This window comes from Heliangelus exortis, chromosome 29 (assembly GCF_036169615.1).
Source record: "Heliangelus exortis chromosome 29, bHelExo1.hap1, whole genome shotgun sequence".
In the NCBI taxonomy this organism is placed as follows: Eukaryota; Metazoa; Chordata; class Aves; order Apodiformes; family Trochilidae; genus Heliangelus; species Heliangelus exortis.
The window spans coordinates 2,110,767-2,129,040 of NC_092450.1; the positions used below are offsets into that span (position 1 = coordinate 2,110,767).

The following is an 18,274-nucleotide window of genomic DNA, read 5'->3' on the forward strand; positions in this document are numbered from 1 at the left end:
AAGGAAAAAGAAAAAAGAAAAAAGAAAAAAGAAAGAAGAAAAAAGAAAAAAGAAAAAGGGAAAAAGAAAAAAGAAAAAGAAAAAAGAAAAAAAACCCCTGCAAATGGTGGGACACTCCTCCCCCGATTCTTCTCACCCATCAAAACCTTTTGCTTTGAGAAAACGAAAGGGGTTTGTTCCATTTATTGGAATTTCAACAGGGGGCTGCATGATTTCAACCTGAAAAATTCCATCTTTTCAGTGCAACAAGTGACAGAGAGGGCTTTTCTTCCCCCAGAGCTCAGCTCTTCCTTCCATCCCTCCCAGTTCCCCTCTTGGGTTTTGCACCCAACCATTACCCACAGATATCTCACCATGTGAAAGCTGCAAACCCTCCAGAGGTCTCACCAAATGGAAAAAAAAACAAGAAAAAAAGTTTCAAGTGAGAGCTGCCTGCCCAGGAAAAGGAAAAAATATTTCTGCAAAGAAGAGTCCCCTGGAAATGGTGTAGAAAACCTGGCCCAAATCTTAATTTGGCTTGGTTAAGGCTCAACTCTGGGGGCAAATGAACCTCCAAAAATAGCTAAAAAAAAAAAAAAAGCCCAATCTGAAGTAATAGTGCTCATGATTTAAATGCATAATAAATTCCAGTTATCTAAAAATAAAATAAAATAAAATAAAATAAAATAAAATAAAATAAAATAAAATAAAATAAAATAAAATAAAATACAATACAATAAAATACAATAAAATAAAATAAAATACAATAAAATAAAATAAAATAAAATAAAATAAAATAAAGTAAAATAAAATAATTAAAAAATAATGATAAAAGGGACAATAAAATAATTTTAAAATAATAATAAAATAATAAATAAAATAATAATAAACGTTCCCCATGATTTAATTGCTTTGTTTGCAACACAATCAACTCACAATTTCCCTTTTACTCTGCAAGAGGAGAGGCAGGAGGGGAAGAGCACTGAGTGCTGCCCAAAGCCCAGACAAGAAGAATTTTATGTCAGCAGCAAGAAAAGCCCCATCCTTGGGGATTTCAGACTTTCTGGTGCTGCCCAAAGGATTTTCTGGCTCCGCAGCTGCCTGGCTTTGCCATCGAAGGGTTTGGGGCTGCGGGATGTCCCTGTCCCCAGGGCAGGACAAGGTTCAGTGGTTACCACCCTGTCCAGGGTGACGGGGAGGGAAGGAAGGTTAAAAAACCTCTTTGCCTGCTGCTCTTGTCAAATTAGCAGGGCAGGGTGCTGAGGCTGGGGGTAATGAATGGAATAATTGATTAAATCTGGCATATTTCTGCCCAGCAGGTTCACACCTTCCCCAAAGGTTTCCAGATGGGGCATAATTAGCCCCCAAAACTGGCTTCACACGCCGGGGCACCAGGGGAGGATCAGTGCCACGGGGAATTCAGACAGCAGAAATTGCTCCCACAATTAATCCCAGGCACTCAATAAATTCAGCAGAGAAGAAAAGAGATGGGGAGAGACCCTCTCAGGTTTTGGCCCTCCGTGTGATGCTGGTGTAAAGGTTGAGCCTCTGGATTTTTTGGGGAAGCAAAGCAGGCACCGGTTTTCCTCCTGTCCCAACAAAATGCCCCAAAAGGAAACTTCCCCTCTCCTTTGCTCCCTCCTTCATCGTGTCTTGTTAGGGGCCAAGTGATGTAAATCAGGGGGACACTATACCCCTGGGTATATTGCTGCTGATTTACATCAAGATCCTTTTCTTCTTTTGATTTCCAGCCAGCAAACCCCACGAAAATCAAACCCAGACCAGATCTATGTCCTGGAAAAGAGTTTAAATTCTAAACCAAAATATTTGCTTTACTGAGGAGGATGGAGCAGGAGGGGGGGGAAATGCTGCCTTCTTCTTCTTCTAAGAATTTTTAGCATCTCCATGATTTCATCTTGACTCAGATGGTGAACAAAGCAGGGCACAAATCCTGGCTGAGCTGGTGGCTCTTGGGGACATGGTGATTTAGACCATCTGGCTGGTGCCTTTGGTGATCTGCACCCACCTCTGGGTGCTGGGAAGCAAGAAGTCCCCCAGGGATCCAGGGCAGGGAGCTGGGTGTCACCCAGCTGTGACATTTGGGGCTGTGACATTTGGGGCTGTGACATTTGGGACAAGCCATTTTTAACTTCTTTTTTTTTTTTTTTTTTTTTTTCAGAAAAAAAAAAAAGAGGAAAAAAAACTTTTAAATCCTTCCCGGAGATGCCAGAGCTCCAAAAGTTAAAGGGGAAAAAAATATTAATACGGGAACTTGCTCTTCCCTGACAGTCCCTCTGCAAGCTCCCCATGGATGCCAGGTCCTGGGACCCTCTTGTGACAGCCAGCTTGCTGTCACCTCCTGGCTGTGTGTGTCCTCTGGGCCACCTCTGCACCTCCAGGTCACCTCCCCACCTGCAGCTCCCGTCTTGCTTTGCTCACGCCGGGGGAACAGGTCCTGGGTGCTTCGGGGGGTGTCTGAGAGCAGGCAGGGCACAACTCCTGCTCCCAGCACTTTTGGGGCTCCCCTCTGGAGCAGGATGAGGGCACCGGAGGCACAGCCTTTCCCCTGCCCTCCACCCCGCTTTAGGGGATGCTCCCAACCAACCTCCTCCTCCCCCTGTCCCCGGGGATAACTTTCCACGGCATCGTTCTGCTTGGAAAAAAAACCAAAAAAAAATTTTTTTTCGAGCCCAATCGTTTTCCTCACTGCCAACCAGCTAAAAAAAAAAAAAATTAAAAAAATAAAAAAATATTAAAAAGCCAGGGGAGGAGGGGAGGGGCCCAGCAGCCCAGAGGAGCACCCATGCCCCGGCACCCCGTCTCCCCGCTCTCCCCCGGGATTATTGCGGGGCTGCAGATAGCAGAGCTCCTTCCTTAGTGTGGCAGCGGTGGCGTGTGGGAGGGCAGACGCCAGGCTGTCTGCTCCCACTTTGTTGGGCTTGTTATTAACTTCTCCTTGGGCTGCCATTAACCCAGAATTCCTGTACTTGGCTTCAGGCTTTCCCCGCGCCGCTCTATCTCCAGCGCCTAATTACAGCTGTTGGGATCTCCCTTTATCTTGGAGGATCTTGTAGGTTTGGTACCTGGCACATGCTCTCCTGCACCACCAGCACCCCCTTCCCCTCCCTCCCAGCTCCCCGACACACACACACACCCTTTCCCTGCACCCCTTTTTATCCTTCCTTGCTTTCAGCAGCCTCCCAGGCACCGGCTACAAACCCCAAAACTTCCATCGCTCCGGTTTCACGCCGCATCCCCAGAGCATCCCCGGGCTGGCAGCACCCGGCGCCTTCCCCTGCCACCTCCTGGGTCTCTCGGCGTGTGTCAGCACCTCCCAACCAACCAAGCAACCCACCCACCCCGAGCTTCAGACTTTGAATTGGCTCCCAGCGTGGCCTTGATTTATTTTGGTTGTTGTTCTTAATTTAATACCGCTTGACTCCCTGTGTTTGTTTTGGCAGCGGCTTCCCCCCCCCCCCCCCTCAGCCCCCCAGCCCCTGCTCAAACAGCAGATTCTGGCCCTGCCACCCCACCCCGACACAAACAGGAGGGATGGGACCTGACCCCTGCTTGTCCCCAGGCAGGTGCCTGGGTGGCACTGGTGGCTCCTGCTCTGTAGCTGCCAAAGCCACTGGGATCCAGCTTCCCCCCCACCCCCCAGGGAGATGGGGCTGGGAGGTTTTTACCTCCTGGAGGCTGGGTGCCAATTCCTTACCCTGTCCCCAAGGGATGGGGGAGCTGGCAGTGCTGTCCCCATGATGGGGTTGGGGTGAGGTGTGTGTCCTCCCCTTCTTTGGATGAGGGTCAGGGATCGATAACTTCAGCCCCCCCCCGACCCAAAACTCCACCTGTGCGGGGCTGGGATGGAGTCAGGGAGGAAGAGGAGGGGAAGATGGGCTGGTTCTTGTCTGGTGTCACCACTGCCTGGTTGCTCACCAGGGCTTCCCCATGCCCTAGGACCCACTTGGGAATGGATCCACAGACTCTACAGCCAGGATCCCTCCTTGGCATCACCAATAAAACAGAGCTGAGACACCTTGTCCCAAGAGATCTGACCCTGAGGGTCCTCCTCCTCCTGCCAGATTTCACATGTTGCCCCAAAACACCCATGCAGACACCATCCTTCCACCAGCACCCAGCACCCAGGCTCCTCTGCTACATGGTGGAAATTTTTCAGCACCTTTATTGATATTTAATTAAGGTTATTTATCATTTCAACAACATAACAGAGGGGTGGGAGAGCAGAGGGGGCTGGGAAGGGGGTTGGGGTGTTCTGGAGATCCAAAGCCCCCAGTCCCAGCCCTGGGAGCCTCTCTGCCTCTGCATTGGGTGGGGATGGATCCCCCAGCCCCAGCATCTTCCACCCTCAGCACCAAGGGGAGCAGAGCTCCTGGCAGCTCATCCCAGCAAGCCAGGACCCATCCCCAGAGCTGGTGAGAACTGAGTCACCCCAGCAGGGAAAGTGAGGAGCTGGGAGAAAAGCAGATCAGCAGAGGTTTCCTTTGCTACTGATGGTGGCCGTGCTTCATCCTCAGTGCTGGCCAAGCTGGACTCCCTGGGGATGCCTTGGCCAAGGCTGGAGAACATCTGGATTTCTCCTTGTGACTCTTTTTATTTGCTGCTTCACCCCCGCTTCTGCCTGGGTGGGGTTGGGGGATTTTTCCTGTTGGCCACTGGAGTCGGATGGTTTGGGCAGGGGTGGGTAGGGCAGCTTCTCCCCACGCTCACATTCAGGGCTCAAGTCGGGGTTTTGAGCCCGGGTCAGCTCTGAGGACAGTCCCAGGGACACTCAGTGCTGGGATGGAGGGACATGGGGACTCCAAGGGGCCGGTCTGAGGGTCAGAAATGATCCTTACGGAGTCATGAGCGAAGGTTTGGGGAGGCTGGGGTGGGGAGAGGACAGAAGCCACCAGGTACAGAGGGTGGGAGGTGGGTGAGAGGAAGGGCTGCTGTATGGGGAGGCTGGGGCAGGACATGGTCCCAGTGTGTCCTGGGGTTAGCAGGGAGCTTGGCTACTTATATCAGAGCTCCTGGCCCCTGCTCTGAGTGACTCAGTCCCATGGCCAGATGGAAACATGTTTGGAAGATGCTCTAATGGGAGGGTGGGGACAGGGGACCCTCCCTGCCAGCACCCCCAGCTGCCTGTCACCCCCTCACTCCCATGGGGGGCTCAGACCCCACATGGGGTGGCAGCTGTGGACTCGTGGCCAGCGCTCAGCATGAGCCACCCCTCTCCTTCCCCACTGTGTCACCCCGGTGTCCCCAACCCCATCACCACCCTGCAGCCGGGGCTCACACACCCCATCCAGAGCCGGGATTGCAAGGGGTCCAAATCCTCCCCCACCAGCACCCTGGGGACTCCTGCTGACTGTCCCCAAAGGCCGTGACCCTGTCCCTCGGCCCCACTGGGGGGGTTTTACCCCCAGTTTTGCCCTGTCCGGCAGTCGGGGTGGAGGCCGCGGGGCTCCCCTGGGCCCCACGCACCCCGCCGGGGTCAGGGCTCCCCGGGGCGGTGGGAGGGAGGGGCCGGGCAGGTCGGTTCCTGCTGCCAGGAACGGGGCCCCACGGGGACAGGGACGCTGCCGGCGCCAGGGGAAGGGGCCTCCGTCTGCCAGGGTGGGTGGCTCTGGAGCTCCCACCCCACTTGGCACTCTGGGGGTCGTCTCCCAGCACCCATCAGCGTGAAGATGGGTGATGAACGGGGCTTTGACTCCGGCGTGGCCCTGGCCGTCCTTGTGCCAGCCCCGCACAAGTGAGCTGAGTGTGAGCGGTCTCAGCTCCTCCTCGCCCCATGGTCTGTCCCCTGGGTGTCCCCCCTCAACGGGACACATCCGCCCGAGCCCATGTGCCACTCTCCACCCCCTGTGCCCTCCATGGAGAGGGAGTCCCTAGGAAAGGGTCACTCCCCAACAAAAATGACCCCCCACGGATCAGCCCCTCTCCCACGGACAATCACCAGGACCTGGGGGGGCCGAAGGGGCCTCCCCCGGGCCGGGTGTCCCCGCCGGGATGGGGTCTCACTGCTGTGGGACGGGGCAGAGATGGGATGGGGGGAACCCCGGGGAGGGGGGCGATGCACACACAGAGGGGGCTTCCCGGGGGAGGGAGGTAGGGGGGCAACCAAGGGGGTGTCCCCGGGTGTGACGTCACGCTGGGCGGGTCCTGTGGGGGCGGGGCGGGGCGGGCAGGGGATCCCCCGGGTGCGGGGCCGCTGTGCGGCAGCGCGGAGCCCGTCGGGGGGTGGGGGGGTGGCGGGGCTCGGAGCGGCACTGGGGGCTCCGGGGGCTGCGGGGGCTGCCCGCCCCGGCCCGGCCCGCCCCGGCCCGCCCCGGCCCAATATGACCATGAGTTCGGTGGCCGAGAGCCTGTTGGGACCCGACCCCTCTAAAGCCTCTTTCCTGGAGCTCGGTCACCCCTCGCCCCCCCATTACCCGCTGCACGGTCTCCATCCCAGCGGACACCCCCAGCACGACCCTTCTTCGCCTTTCGCTTCTTACGGCCGGCCCGGGCCCTACCCTTACCCCACCGCTGCCCCCCCGCCTCCCCCCGGCGGTCCCTACCTGCCCTACCCGCCCCCCGGCTCTCAGCATCCCCCGGCCGGGCTGGCCCACGGTTCCAGGCTGCAGGACGCAGGTAAGGGGGGCTGGAGAGGGGGGTGGGTCTCCTCTCTGCACACCCAACCCCGCGGGGAGCCCCGGGGATTCGCAGGGAAGCTCCGGGACGGAGCCGTCGGAAGCGCGTCGGGGCTGCCCCGGGTCGGCGGGCGGGAGGGCAGCGGGAATGCGGGGCTGGGGCCGGCGGAGGGGACCCCGAGGGGACCTGCAGGGGGTAGGGGGTGATATGTGTCCCCCCGTTCCTCGGGTGCTCGGCCCCCCCGGAGCTTCGGGGTGCAGGAAACTCCGGGGATGGGGAGCAGAGCCCCGGCTGCCCCCATCCCGCTCCCGAGAACTCCCAGCTGCCTGCACCCTGCACCCTGAGACCCCCAGTTGCCTGCATCTCCCCTCCTGAGACCACCAGCTGCCCTCATCCTGCCCCTTGAGACCCCAAACATCCCCGTTGCCCACTGTTCTCAAAAACTGTTGCGGGAAACTGCAGGCTGAGCCCCCCCCAGAAAGAAGCAGCCCCCGGGGGGGTGTTCCCCGAGCCCTACCTGAGCCCCCAGGCCTTGTCTGTCCCTCCTCAGCTCCCCAGAGCAGTGACTGTGGCCACAGCAGACTTGGGGGGGCTGTCCACAGGGGCTCAGACATAAATCACCCATAAATCAGCCCCGTGCTGCTGAGCCAGGGACCAGCGTGTCCCCCGTGTCCCTCAAGTCCTGGTGGGTTTCTGCCCCACAGGAGCCACGGGGCCCAAGAGGGAGCCAGGGATGCTCGAGGGCACAGAGCAGCAGAGGTGACCCAGGAGGGGGGCTCAGACCTCCCAGGAGGGGCTGCACCCCGGGGGAGCAGCCTGCCCCCAGCAAGGCCACCCCAGAGTGGGTGCATCTGTCCTGCTGCCCCCTCTGTGACCCCATGGGACCCTGCCCCACCCCCACCCCCGTTGGTTGAGGGTCCTGTGTCCTGCCTGCTTTGGGGTTTGAACATCAATATTGAATCAATGATCCCATCCCTCCCTCTCTCCCTCCACCAGGTTCCCCCCAGCCTTATTCCCCTTCCCCTCCAATCCTAACCTCCAAAAAGCAAGACCCAGGGCAGGAATAGGATGGTTAGGGATTGGTTTGGGGTTTTGTTTGTTGTTGGTTTGGGTTTTTTTACCCTCCCAGCTTGTTGGTTTAACTCTCTGCACCTCTCTCCCCCTCTCTCCTCCCCCCCCCCCCAAAAAAAAAAGAACACGAGAAGCCCCTGGTCCTCTCCAACGGGGACCTGCGCCTCAACGGCAAGGGGAAGAAGCTCCGCAAGCCCCGCACCATCTACTCCAGTTTGCAGCTCCAGGCTCTCAACCAACGTTTCCAGCAAACCCAGTACCTGGCGCTGCCGGAACGCGCCGAGCTGGCCGCCCAGCTGGGGCTGACCCAGACCCAGGTACAGCTCCCACCAGGGGACGGTCACAGCCCGTGGGATGTGACACGGAGGGGATGAGAGGGGGTGTGTGTGTGTGTGAGGGGGGGGATTCATGCTTATCGCCACTCCCGGAGTGACTCCGGATGAAGTGACTCCGGATTAAGGTTGCGTCACGACGGCGGGGTGCAACTGGCAGGGTGCCGTGGGGCGGCGGGGGTGGGGGGGGAGCTGGCGCCGGTGAACCCCCAGGGCTGGGGTTTGGGGCGCCCCTGCTCGCACCTCCCAACGGCACCGGGACTTTCCCAGCCCCGAAGCCTGGCTGCCGGCCCGGCCGTGCCCGGTGCTGGGCGAGTGGGTTTTTGAAGGCGATGGGGAGAGACAGGCAGGCGGCAGCGGTGCAGCCCGGAGCCAGGGGCGAAGCGAACTCATAAAGCTCAGGGAAGAAGGAAAAACAAGTGGGAACCTGCCGGCAGCGCGGGGGGGACCGTGGGGAGGAATGAGTGGGGCCACCACCCCAGCACACCCGGCCCCATCGTGCCGCACCCCAAACCCAGCCCCGGCACCCAGCACCCCACTGGGCTGGTGGGGCTCAAACTGGAGGTCTTGGGTGGGTGGGTGGAGGGGGACATGGGGGCAGATGGGGATGTGAAGGGCTGGAGACTCTTGGCTTGGTCTCCTTTTATCACACGGTTGTCTGGGCTGCTTCTGCCTCTTCCCACAGTCTGCTTTTAGTGGAGTCTCTGGTGGCTTGTAAAGGGTTGGGCTCAGAGCCCGGCTTATCTCACAGACCCCCCCCCACCCCCCCACCGGGTCGGTTCCACCCCCAGGAAGGGGAGGGTGTAGCTAGGGGGGAGACAGGCACCCCGGGGGGGGGTCTGGAACGATTGATGCTGAGGGTTTTAGGATGGGGGGATTGGCTGCAGACCCCCACCCTCCTCACTCACCTCTCCCTCTCCCTCAGGTCAAGATCTGGTTCCAGAACAAACGCTCCAAGTACAAGAAGATCATGAAGCAGGGCTCCAACCTGCCCGACGGGGACCACCTCCCCACCACCACCTCCCTCTCCCCCTGTTCCCCCAACATCCCCCCGCTCTGGGACATCCCCGTGCCAGCCAAAGGGGCCCCCCTGGCTCCCAGCAGCTACATCAACAGCTTTGGAGCCTGGTACCAACCTCACCCACAGGACACCATCCCCCGGGCACCCATGATGTGACACTGCCAGATCTCCAGGGAAGGAGAAGGGAGGGGATGCTCTGCTGCCACCCCCAAAGGGATTGGGGAGCCCAGAGGAGCCCTGGGGGACCCCAATGAACAGAGAAGGAGGAAGAGGAGGAGGAAGGTGACCACGGTCTGTAGGAACCTGGGGAGCACCTGCTCCGTCGTGGTCTGAAGGGACACAACTCCCGGATAACCGTGTTGGTGGGACAGGACTTGACCTCCAGCCGTAGTCCCAGGTCCCTCTGTTCAAGGACATGGGGCAGGGGGGTCCCCAAGAGGAGCTGGGAAGTCCCTGGACCCCCCCTGTGGGTTGGCTTTATTTATAAATATTGTCTGTTGTTGTATGTGCCCCCCACTTTATAAATAGGCTGTTCACTTGTAAAGACTGCTCCTCCCTACCTGCCCCTCATTCTGGGGGGGTTCTCTCCCCCTGTTTAGGGGGGAAGATTTTCAGTCTGGGTCATCAGAGGCTCCCGGTCCCCAAAAGCTTTGGGGGCAGTGGGGGAGGGGGCTGTGTTCTCCTCCCCCTTCCTCACATCTGCACCACCGGAGCTGCAATTATGGTCATTGGGGGCCCCTCGGTGAGGGGCTTCTTGCTGCCTCCTCGGGGTAATTATGGGCAATTTGGAGCTGTTGAAGATGTCTCCTTTCTTTGGGAGGCTTTGGGGCCATGGGGCAAGCTGGAGACCCCGGGGTGAGCCTGAGGTTACCACCCTGCTCCCCCGAGAGCCCCCTGGGGAAGATCCCTGGGAGCTTTGGGAGCAGGCAATATGTTTCCTGAGGATGGGTAACATCTGGTGCTTTCCAGAGAGCAGAACCCAGCTAGAAAAATCTATATTCTTGTGATTTCCCACTATTTTCCCAATCCCACTCCAACGTTTCTCACCCACCATGATGGGGACAACCCCCAGCCCTGGGTGGCTGCTGCAGTGGGGCTGTGCTGAGCTTTGTTCCCAAACACATCCCCATCTTCTCTCCAGATATTCCCACCTTAATTCCCCCCTTTCCAAAGGGCTTTTTCCCTCCTCTCCGAGGCCTTTCCCCCTGCCCCTGGACCCTCGTTTCCCATCCCAGGGATCACACCAGGACAGGAGCAATGCTACCACCCAGGACTCTGGTTTCATTGCACCTCCAGCAGCACACACAGGGGCACAAAGATTTTTATTCCCAGGCACCCAGAATGCTGAGATTTTGGAGCAAAATATCAAAAACTGGGAGCTGGACAGGGCTGGGGATCTGGTGCCCAGTGTGGAAACTGCTGTCCCAGGGCTGGAGGTGCATTGGGGGGGTGGGGGGAGCTGTGTGTGAGCCCCCCAGCCCACACCCCCAGTTTGATCCCCCCAGATGAGAGGTTTGGGGTGCTGGTGGTGACCCCCTGGGACACAGCTCTGGTTGTCCCCAGCTGTGCCCAGTGATGGCCACAGGCTGGCTCAGCATCCTTGGGGACACCATGGCCAGGACCCTGTGGTGGGGGGCTGGGAGATGCCGTGGGGTGTCCCTTGCACGGGTCCACGGTGACCACGAGTGGGGACAAGTCCAGCAGGAGCAGGGAGGCACCCAGGGCAGGGCTGGCTTTATTTTCTCCAAGCAATGGAGCCCAATCTCCCCACCAAGGCTCTGGGGGGGGGTCCTTGGGCTCACTTTGCTCTGACCTTGGAGGAAAGGAGAATTTCTTATCCAGAGACAGGGAAAAATTCCCTCCCCACAGGAGGGCTTCACCCCAGGGAGGGGCTTTGGGCTTCCCTCCGGGGTCACTGTGGCCACCACGGCATCACTGGACCTGCATCTTCTCCCCCACCCAAAGTGTCCCTGGTTGGGGCCAAAAAGGCCAAGACACCCCCCCACACACCCCGAGACATCTCAGTGTGGTGTGGGAGAAACCCCCCCAGAGGTGGGGGTGTCCCTGGGCTTGTTGGGGTTCCTCTTCCCAAAAGAATCCTTTCCAGTTCCCAGGGTGGGATGCTGGGGGGATGATGCTGGGGGGACACCAGGCACTGCTGCCCCACAGCGTGGGCCCACGAGGGCTGGAAAACACATCTGAGCCCCCACCCCACCCACAGCCACTGACAAAAAACCCCTCCAAGGGGTTGGGTGTCCCCCCCATCCCCATCCTGGTACCTCTGCTCTCCATCCCTGCTGCTGGCAGGGCATAAGTGGAATAACTGGGATAACTGGGATGACTGAGACGATGGTCATTTCATTCCTTTGCAGGGCCAGGTGAGGGATGCTGGGAGCAGTGGGATGTTGGGGTCACGTCCCCCACAGGGCAGGGTTCTGCCTTTAGCTCTCAGCCCCTGTTCTGCTCTGTTCTAGGGCAGCAGAAGGGCTGTGCTTGTCCCAGGGGAGGGACTCCACCTCCTGTGGCCTCTTTTTGGGGAGCTCTGGGCCGGCAGAGCCATGGGGCAGAGCCCCTCATCCCCCTGTGGACCCCAGGACATGTTCTGTGTATGGGACAGAAGGGACGGGGGGGGCTACACGGGTGCCACATCTTCCCCATGCCCATCCCCGGGGTGTCGGGGCTGCTGGGGGAGCTGGGGCTGGCAGGGGAGCAGGATTCATGCCTGGCTGCAGGCAGCCATGTACCCAGGGTTTATATAACCCGTGAAGCAGTGGATACGTAACCTTCTTGGGGTTTTTTTATTTATTTATTTATTTATTTTTATTTCTTTTCTCCCCCTGCTAAATTAAAAACAAAAAAGAAAAAAAAAAAGGAAAAAGAAAAAAAAAAAAACCAACCCCAAAAAACAAAACAAAACACAAAGAAGATCCCAGTGCCAGCTCAGGCCCTGCCTCACTCCAGGCAGCACCACTTGGTTTCCTCCTCTCCCAGCCCAACTCCTTCTCCTCCTCCTCTTCCTCCTCTCCTGGCAGTTTTCCCCTGACAACCCCGGTGTCTCCAGGGTGTCTGCTCCGGGATGGCTTGAGCAGAGCCTCCAACCCCATCCCAACACCAACCCCATCCCAACACCAACCACCCCATCCCAACACCATCCCCATCCCAACACCAACCACCCCATCCCAACTACCCCATCCCAACACCAACCCCACCCCAACACCATCCCCATCCCAACACCAACCACCCCATCCCAACACCAACCCCATCCCAACACCAGCTCCATCCCAACACCAACCCCATCCCAACACCATCCCCATCCCAACACCAACCACCCCCATCCCAACCAATCCCATCCTCAACAAACCCCATTGTGAACCAAGAAATCCCCAACCACCCCCATCCCAACCCCAACCAGCGCCATCCCAGCACCGGCTCCATCCCCAGTGAATCCCATCCCAAAACCAACCCCATCCCAACCCCAATCAACCCCACCCCAACACCATTTCCATCCCAACACCAACCAACCCCATCCCAACCAATCCAGTCCCCAAGCAATCCCACCCCAATACCAACCCCATCCCAACATCAGCTCCATCCCAACCCCAACGAACCCCATCCCAACCAACCCCATCCCAACCAACCCCATCCCAACCACCCCATCCCAACCACCCCCATCCCAACCAATCCCATCCTCAACAAACCCCATCATGAACCAACAAATCCCCAACCAACCCCATCCCAGCACCAACCCCATCCCACCCCATCCCATCCCAAAATCGACCCCATCCCAACCCAAACCAACCCCATCCCAGCACCAACTCCATCCCCAGTGAATCCCAACCCCAACCAAGCCCATCCCAAGCCCAACCAGGGCCCATCCCAACCCCACCCAGTGCAACTCACGATGGGGATTTGGGGACACCCCCATGGGTGTCAGGTGGGTCCCACGTGGACTTTGCCATGGGAAGGGGTGACATGGAGACACTTCTGGGGACACCAAGGGGTGAGGGTGTCCCCGCTCTGGGGTCCCCTGGGGCTGGGGGTGTCACCAGACAGCACAGAGGGACCATCACCAGGGCCACCCACCCCAGGGCTGGGTGAGGAGCAGGGTGGGAGGACATGGGGAGCCCTCCATGGTCATTTGGGATGTGACAACTCAGTGGGGACAGCACCAGGGTGGACAATGGGGTTTGAGCCCCCCACCCTTTGCTGCACCACCCATGAAACAATGGTGGTGACACTGGGGACAATGGGGCAGGGGGACTGGTCCCCATCACCACCCCAAGGCCTGATGTTTGGGGGGGGCCTTAGGGTCACTTGAGCCCCCCCCAGTCCTATAACACCAATGGGGACCATCCCCATCCCCACGGGGGTGGGAAGTGTTGGCCCCATGGGTGGGGGCCATGGGGGGATGTGGGGTGAGCCCATGCCCATCACCCCTTAGTTGCCCCCCCAAAAAGGAGGCAGAGGGGCCACGACTTAACCCTTTGTTTCCCAAACTGGAAAAACTTCCCAGGTCCTCTGCATTCACCCCAAAACTCCCCAGAAAAAGGGGATTTGGAGCCTTCCCATTCCAACCCTGTTTATTAACCTTAATAAATCAGGTTTTGATTCCTAGGGAAGTCCCCATCCTTCCAGGGGGCTCCAACCAACCAAAAGTTGTTTTGTTTTTTTAAGGACAAAAAAAAAAAAAAAAAACCAGACCAAAACCACTTTGGTTTGAATCAGCTTTATACAAACAAACCTTATGTACACTCTCTTTTTTCCCCCCTTTCACCCCTATTTATATATGGCAACATAAATAAGATCCTCGGGACTGTACAAGACATATGAACACTTCTTAAAACCACACTTTCTGCTTTTAAAAAAATAGCATCATTCTCTTAAAAAATAGTAAAGAGGTTCTGGGTTGCTTTGGGTTTTTTTGGGGTTTTTTTTTTGTTTTGTTTTTTTTTATTTTTTTTTTATTTGGTTTTTGGTTTGTTTTTTTTTTCTTCAGTTGATTTCTGTAAAAACCAGGAGTGCTGCTGCGCCGGAGGTGGAGGCACTGTTAGAAAACTGTTAGCATTATATTTTTTTTGAAAAAAAACCAAAATAACTTAAGCCATTCCCCAACAGTTTAAATATTAAAATATCTTTCTCCCTCTCTCCCCACACACACACACACACACAGTTTTTATTTCTTTTTCTTTTTAAATAACCACTTTTTTTTTTTTTTTTTTTTTTTCCTTTTTCTCTGAGCACCGTCCCGGGTGATTCCTGTGAAGTTGTCCCAGAAGTGGTTGGGCTGAGGCTCCTGGTTTGCTCCTGGGTGAAAAGGGTGGGGGGGGGGTGTCCTTGACACCCAAAGCCCAGATTTTTGGGTGCTGGGATGGTGAAGAGCATCTGGTGGCATCAGCACCCGTGCTGCCTCCTCCTCCTCCTCACCACCTCCATCCCCAGCTGGGGGGTGCTCTGGGTGCCCCTCCTGGGTGCCCACCCATGCTTGGGGAGGGGGTTTGGGGCAGCCCCCCTACTAAGGGGGGGTTGGCTCCAAGGAAAGCTCCAGCGAGGGACAGCACAGTGGGAAGTGCTCCCTCGTTTTTATTAGTTGGTGGCAGGAAAAATTCAAAATAAAATTAGATGAATTCACCATTATTGGGTTTTGTTTTTTTTTTCTTTCCTCGCCTGGGCCCGGGGCTGAGGAGGTGAATGAACCCTTTGCAGTCCTCTTGTTCCTGAGATGAGCTGGGAGAGGATATATAAATGTATAGCTAGGGGTGCGTGTACATGGGTGTCTTTTTTTTTTTTTTTTTTTTTTTCTTTTAGGAAAAAAAAAAAAAAAAAAAGAAAGAAAAAAGTAAGGGGGGAAAAAAAAAAAAAAAAAAAAAAAGGCAAAGGAAGTTCTGCCACTGTCTCTGGTTCCTTTCCTGGCTCCTCCCGGCTGTTAATAGACGGCGCCGGTGGTGGGGGGGGGCCCCGGGGAGGTGTGATGCATCGTGGTGGCCGGGGGTGGTTGGTGGGGTCCGTGGGGTCCGCTGAGGGTCTGGGGGTGATACCAAGGGTTGTGCTCCTCCAAAAATCCCGGGGATGAGTTGTAAGGAAGAGGTTGAGGGAGAGGGGTCCGGCCCGGCGCGGTGCCGTGTGAGTTACTGTCCCAGACAGCCGGGGAGGGGGGGGAATTGCAGGCCATGGAGTCACTGTTGTTGGGGCTGTGCTCCAGGGGGACTTCGCCGTTCTTGTAGAGTTTCTTGAACTTGGAGCGACGGTTCTGGAACCAAATCTTCACCTGGAAGGGACCGAGAGAGGGGTCAGTGCCCCGGCAGCAATGGGGACGATGGTTGGGTTGGAATAAGGGGAGGGGGGGGTCCTGGGCAGGAGGATGGGGACACTGGGAAAGAGAGAAGGGATGTGGGTGGCGTGGGTGGTGTGGGGACCGTGGATGTAGAGTGGGAAGGGACACGGGTGTCACTTGGAGCCCAGACACGGTGTGGGAAGGGACACGGGTGTCACTGGGACCCCAGACACAAAGTGGGAAGGGACACGGGTGTCACAGGGACCCCAGACACGGTGTGGGAAGGGACACGGGTGTCACAGGGACCCCAGACACACCACGCATGGGGGGAAGCCCCCGTTGGTGACCCGGGTGTCACACCAGGCACCACGGGCGTCGGGAGCGTCCCCAGAGCTGGGCGAGGCGGTGGCAGCTCCGGCCGCCCTTGTCCCCCAGGGAAGGGGCGTGGAGGAGCGTGGAGAGGGGGGTGGGGGGGCGGTGGTTGTCACCCAAACAGGATGTCCCTCTGGGAGCGGGTGACGCGCTCCGTCAGCCCATTGCCGAGTGTCTCCCGATTGCTTCATCGCCCAAGGGAGGAGGAGGAGGAGAAGGAGGAGGAGGAGGAGGAAGGCCGGGTGCTGGGGAGCGCCAAGGGCGGCACAAGGGCGCCGGCGCCGGCCCCCGGGCAGGGACGGGGTGCGGGGGTGTCATAAGCTGTGGTGACAACCTGCTGGCCCTCACGCCACCAGAGCGACGGGGACAAGTTGTCCCCGCACCCGGCAAACACTAAAAAGCGAAGGGTTTAGCCCCAAACTGCGGGTGCTGCACGGGGAGGGCTCTGTGGTGACTGTCCCTGCTCTTCCAGTCCAGCCTAAAGTGGCCCCCCCAGAACAAGGTCCCTGGTGAGGTCCCAAGGCTCCTGTCCCCAAGTGTCTCCTCTCTGTCTGGGCCAGGCGGGACGGGGGGAGCTGGAGCACGAGGAGGACCCGAAGGGAGCCCCAAAAAAGCCCAGAGGAGGGGAGCAAGGTCAGATCCCCTGGATCCCACACTCTGAGTGGCCTTGGGGACACGACCTGCTGCTGGGATGGGGTGTCCCTAACACCCTGTCCCCAGTGTCACACTCTGATCCCATCCCAGCAGGGATTTGCTGTCCCCAGGAGCTGCTGGGTGGGTGCTGACCCAGAACCGTCCCTGGCACCAGGATTCAGCCTCAGCCCCCACCTGGGCAGAGGGGGGTCTGGAATAGGGCTGATTCTAGCAGGAAGGGTGACAGACCCCAAAAGCTGAGGAGTGGGACACGGGGGACTCTTTCCCCTCTCCCTGCTCCTTCCCTTCCTCTCCGCCTTTTCCCTGGTCCCAGAGCCAGATTTCCCAGTCGGGCAGCAGAGACCCCACAACAAAGTGGGGGGCATCCATCCCCGGGGATCCCCAGACCTTCTCCCACCACCCAGCTGGGAAGAGACCCTTCTCCCATCCACTACTTGGGGTCTTGCAAAGGGGGGGGGAGGAAGTGCAGCCCCAGCTCCCCCGTTCTTGCCGATCCCTCCTGCCTGCCGCTTGGAATTGGGGTGGTGGAGGGTGACCGGGGAGGGAGGGGGAAGGGGGGAGGGGGGCTCAGCCCTTACCTGCGTCTGGGTGAGCCCCAGTTGGGCAGCCAGTTCGGCCCGTTCGGGCAGTGCCAGGTATTGGGCTTTCTGGAAGCGGCGCTGCAGAGCTGCCAGCTGGTAACTGGAGTAGATGGTGCGGGGCTTGCGGATCTTCTTGGGTTTCCCGTTGACCATCCGCACCTCCGGCTCCGGCTCCTCCTTCACCGAGACTGAGCAGAGAGCGGAGGGGGGAGGTGAGTGAAGGCAAAGGGGTCCCTGTGCTGTCCCCCTCCCCCCCAGCTTAGGGTCAGCTCCGTCTGGTGACACCGTCCCATCACCCAGAATGTTGTCCCTGGGTGGTCGGGCTCCTTCCCGCTGCACCCTTCCAGCAGCACTGGGGGGGAGGGGACGGGACACAGAGCCCTGTCCCAACATCCCCCCATCCTTCAGCAGGGAAAACATCCCGGTCCCCAACTTGGGGACACTTCGAGGGGTGCAACCTCAACCCCGCAGCCACCCTGCTCCCAGTTTAGGGACACTCGGAGGGGTGCAACCCCAGCCCTGTAGCCACCCCATCTCCAACTTGGGGACATTTTGAGGGGTGCAACCCCTACCCCGCGGCCACCCCATCCCCCATTTAGGGACTAATGCAACTCTAATGCCGCGGCCACCCTATCCCAAACTTGGAGACACTTCCAGGGGTGCAATCACAACCCCGCGGCCACCCCGTCCCCAGGTTAGGGACACTTCGAGGGGTGCAACTTCACCGAGCTCCAACCAAAAGCCCAAGGGAGCACAGGGATGATCCCACCCCTCTCTCCCCAGCATCCTACCTGCTTCCTGGGCTGGGAGCTGCTGGTCCCTGAAGTGGCCGTACTGGCGGTAGGAAGGGCTGTAGGAATAATCGGATTTGGGCGAGTAGGTGCCGGCGGTTCCGATGCCGTTGAGGTTAAATTGGTGGTAGGGATAGTGGCTGACAGGTTGGCTGTAAGATTGCCCCGGATAGTAGTCATGTTGGCTGGTGTAGTAGCCCAAATCGGTGACGGAGGACTCGGGTAAGGTGGGAGAGTCCTTGGAGGAGGAGGCATGGCAGCTCAGCGAGCCCGAGAGGTCGGTGAGGATGCTGGAGAGCTTCTTGTCGAAAGAGCCGCTCATCGCTGGGCTTGAGGTGGGCTCAGGCGTTGTGGGGGGGGGAAGGGGGGAGCTGGGGACCCCCCAACCCAGGAGCTGCCGGCGCGGCGGGGCCTGGCGTGTCCCAGAGCTGACTCCTCCACACCCGCCTCTTGCGAGGAGCAACCGAGAGACTGTGCCCAAACCTCCAGCCCCGGCCGCCTGCTTAAAGCCTTTAATTAGGGAGCAGGGCAGGGTGGGTGCGCATTCCGATTGGCTCCAGAAATATTGC

General features: G+C 58.2%; 2 protein-coding genes across 2 annotated transcripts; one reads left to right on the forward strand and one right to left on the reverse strand.

Moving 5' to 3' along the window:
- Positions 1-6,191: 6,191 nt before the first annotated feature.
- Positions 6,192-9,580, forward strand: DLX4 (distal-less homeobox 4). Its single transcript, XM_071728410.1, has 3 exons — positions 6,192-6,612; positions 7,807-8,000; positions 8,941-9,580. Exons 1-3 carry the CDS (start codon positions 6,318-6,320, stop codon positions 9,190-9,192), a joined length of 741 nt encoding a protein of 246 aa, XP_071584511.1. The 5' UTR covers positions 6,192-6,317; the 3' UTR covers positions 9,193-9,580.
- Positions 9,581-13,746: 4,166 nt separating this feature from the next.
- On the reverse strand, positions 13,747-18,274 carry DLX3 (distal-less homeobox 3). The gene is made up of 3 exons (XM_071728522.1): positions 17,706-18,274; positions 16,912-17,102; positions 13,747-15,301 (listed from the first exon to the last, which is right to left on the reverse strand). The coding sequence occupies exons 1-3, from the start codon at positions 18,025-18,027 to the stop codon at positions 14,960-14,962; spliced, it is 855 nt and encodes a 284-aa protein (XP_071584623.1). The 5' UTR covers positions 18,028-18,274; the 3' UTR covers positions 13,747-14,959.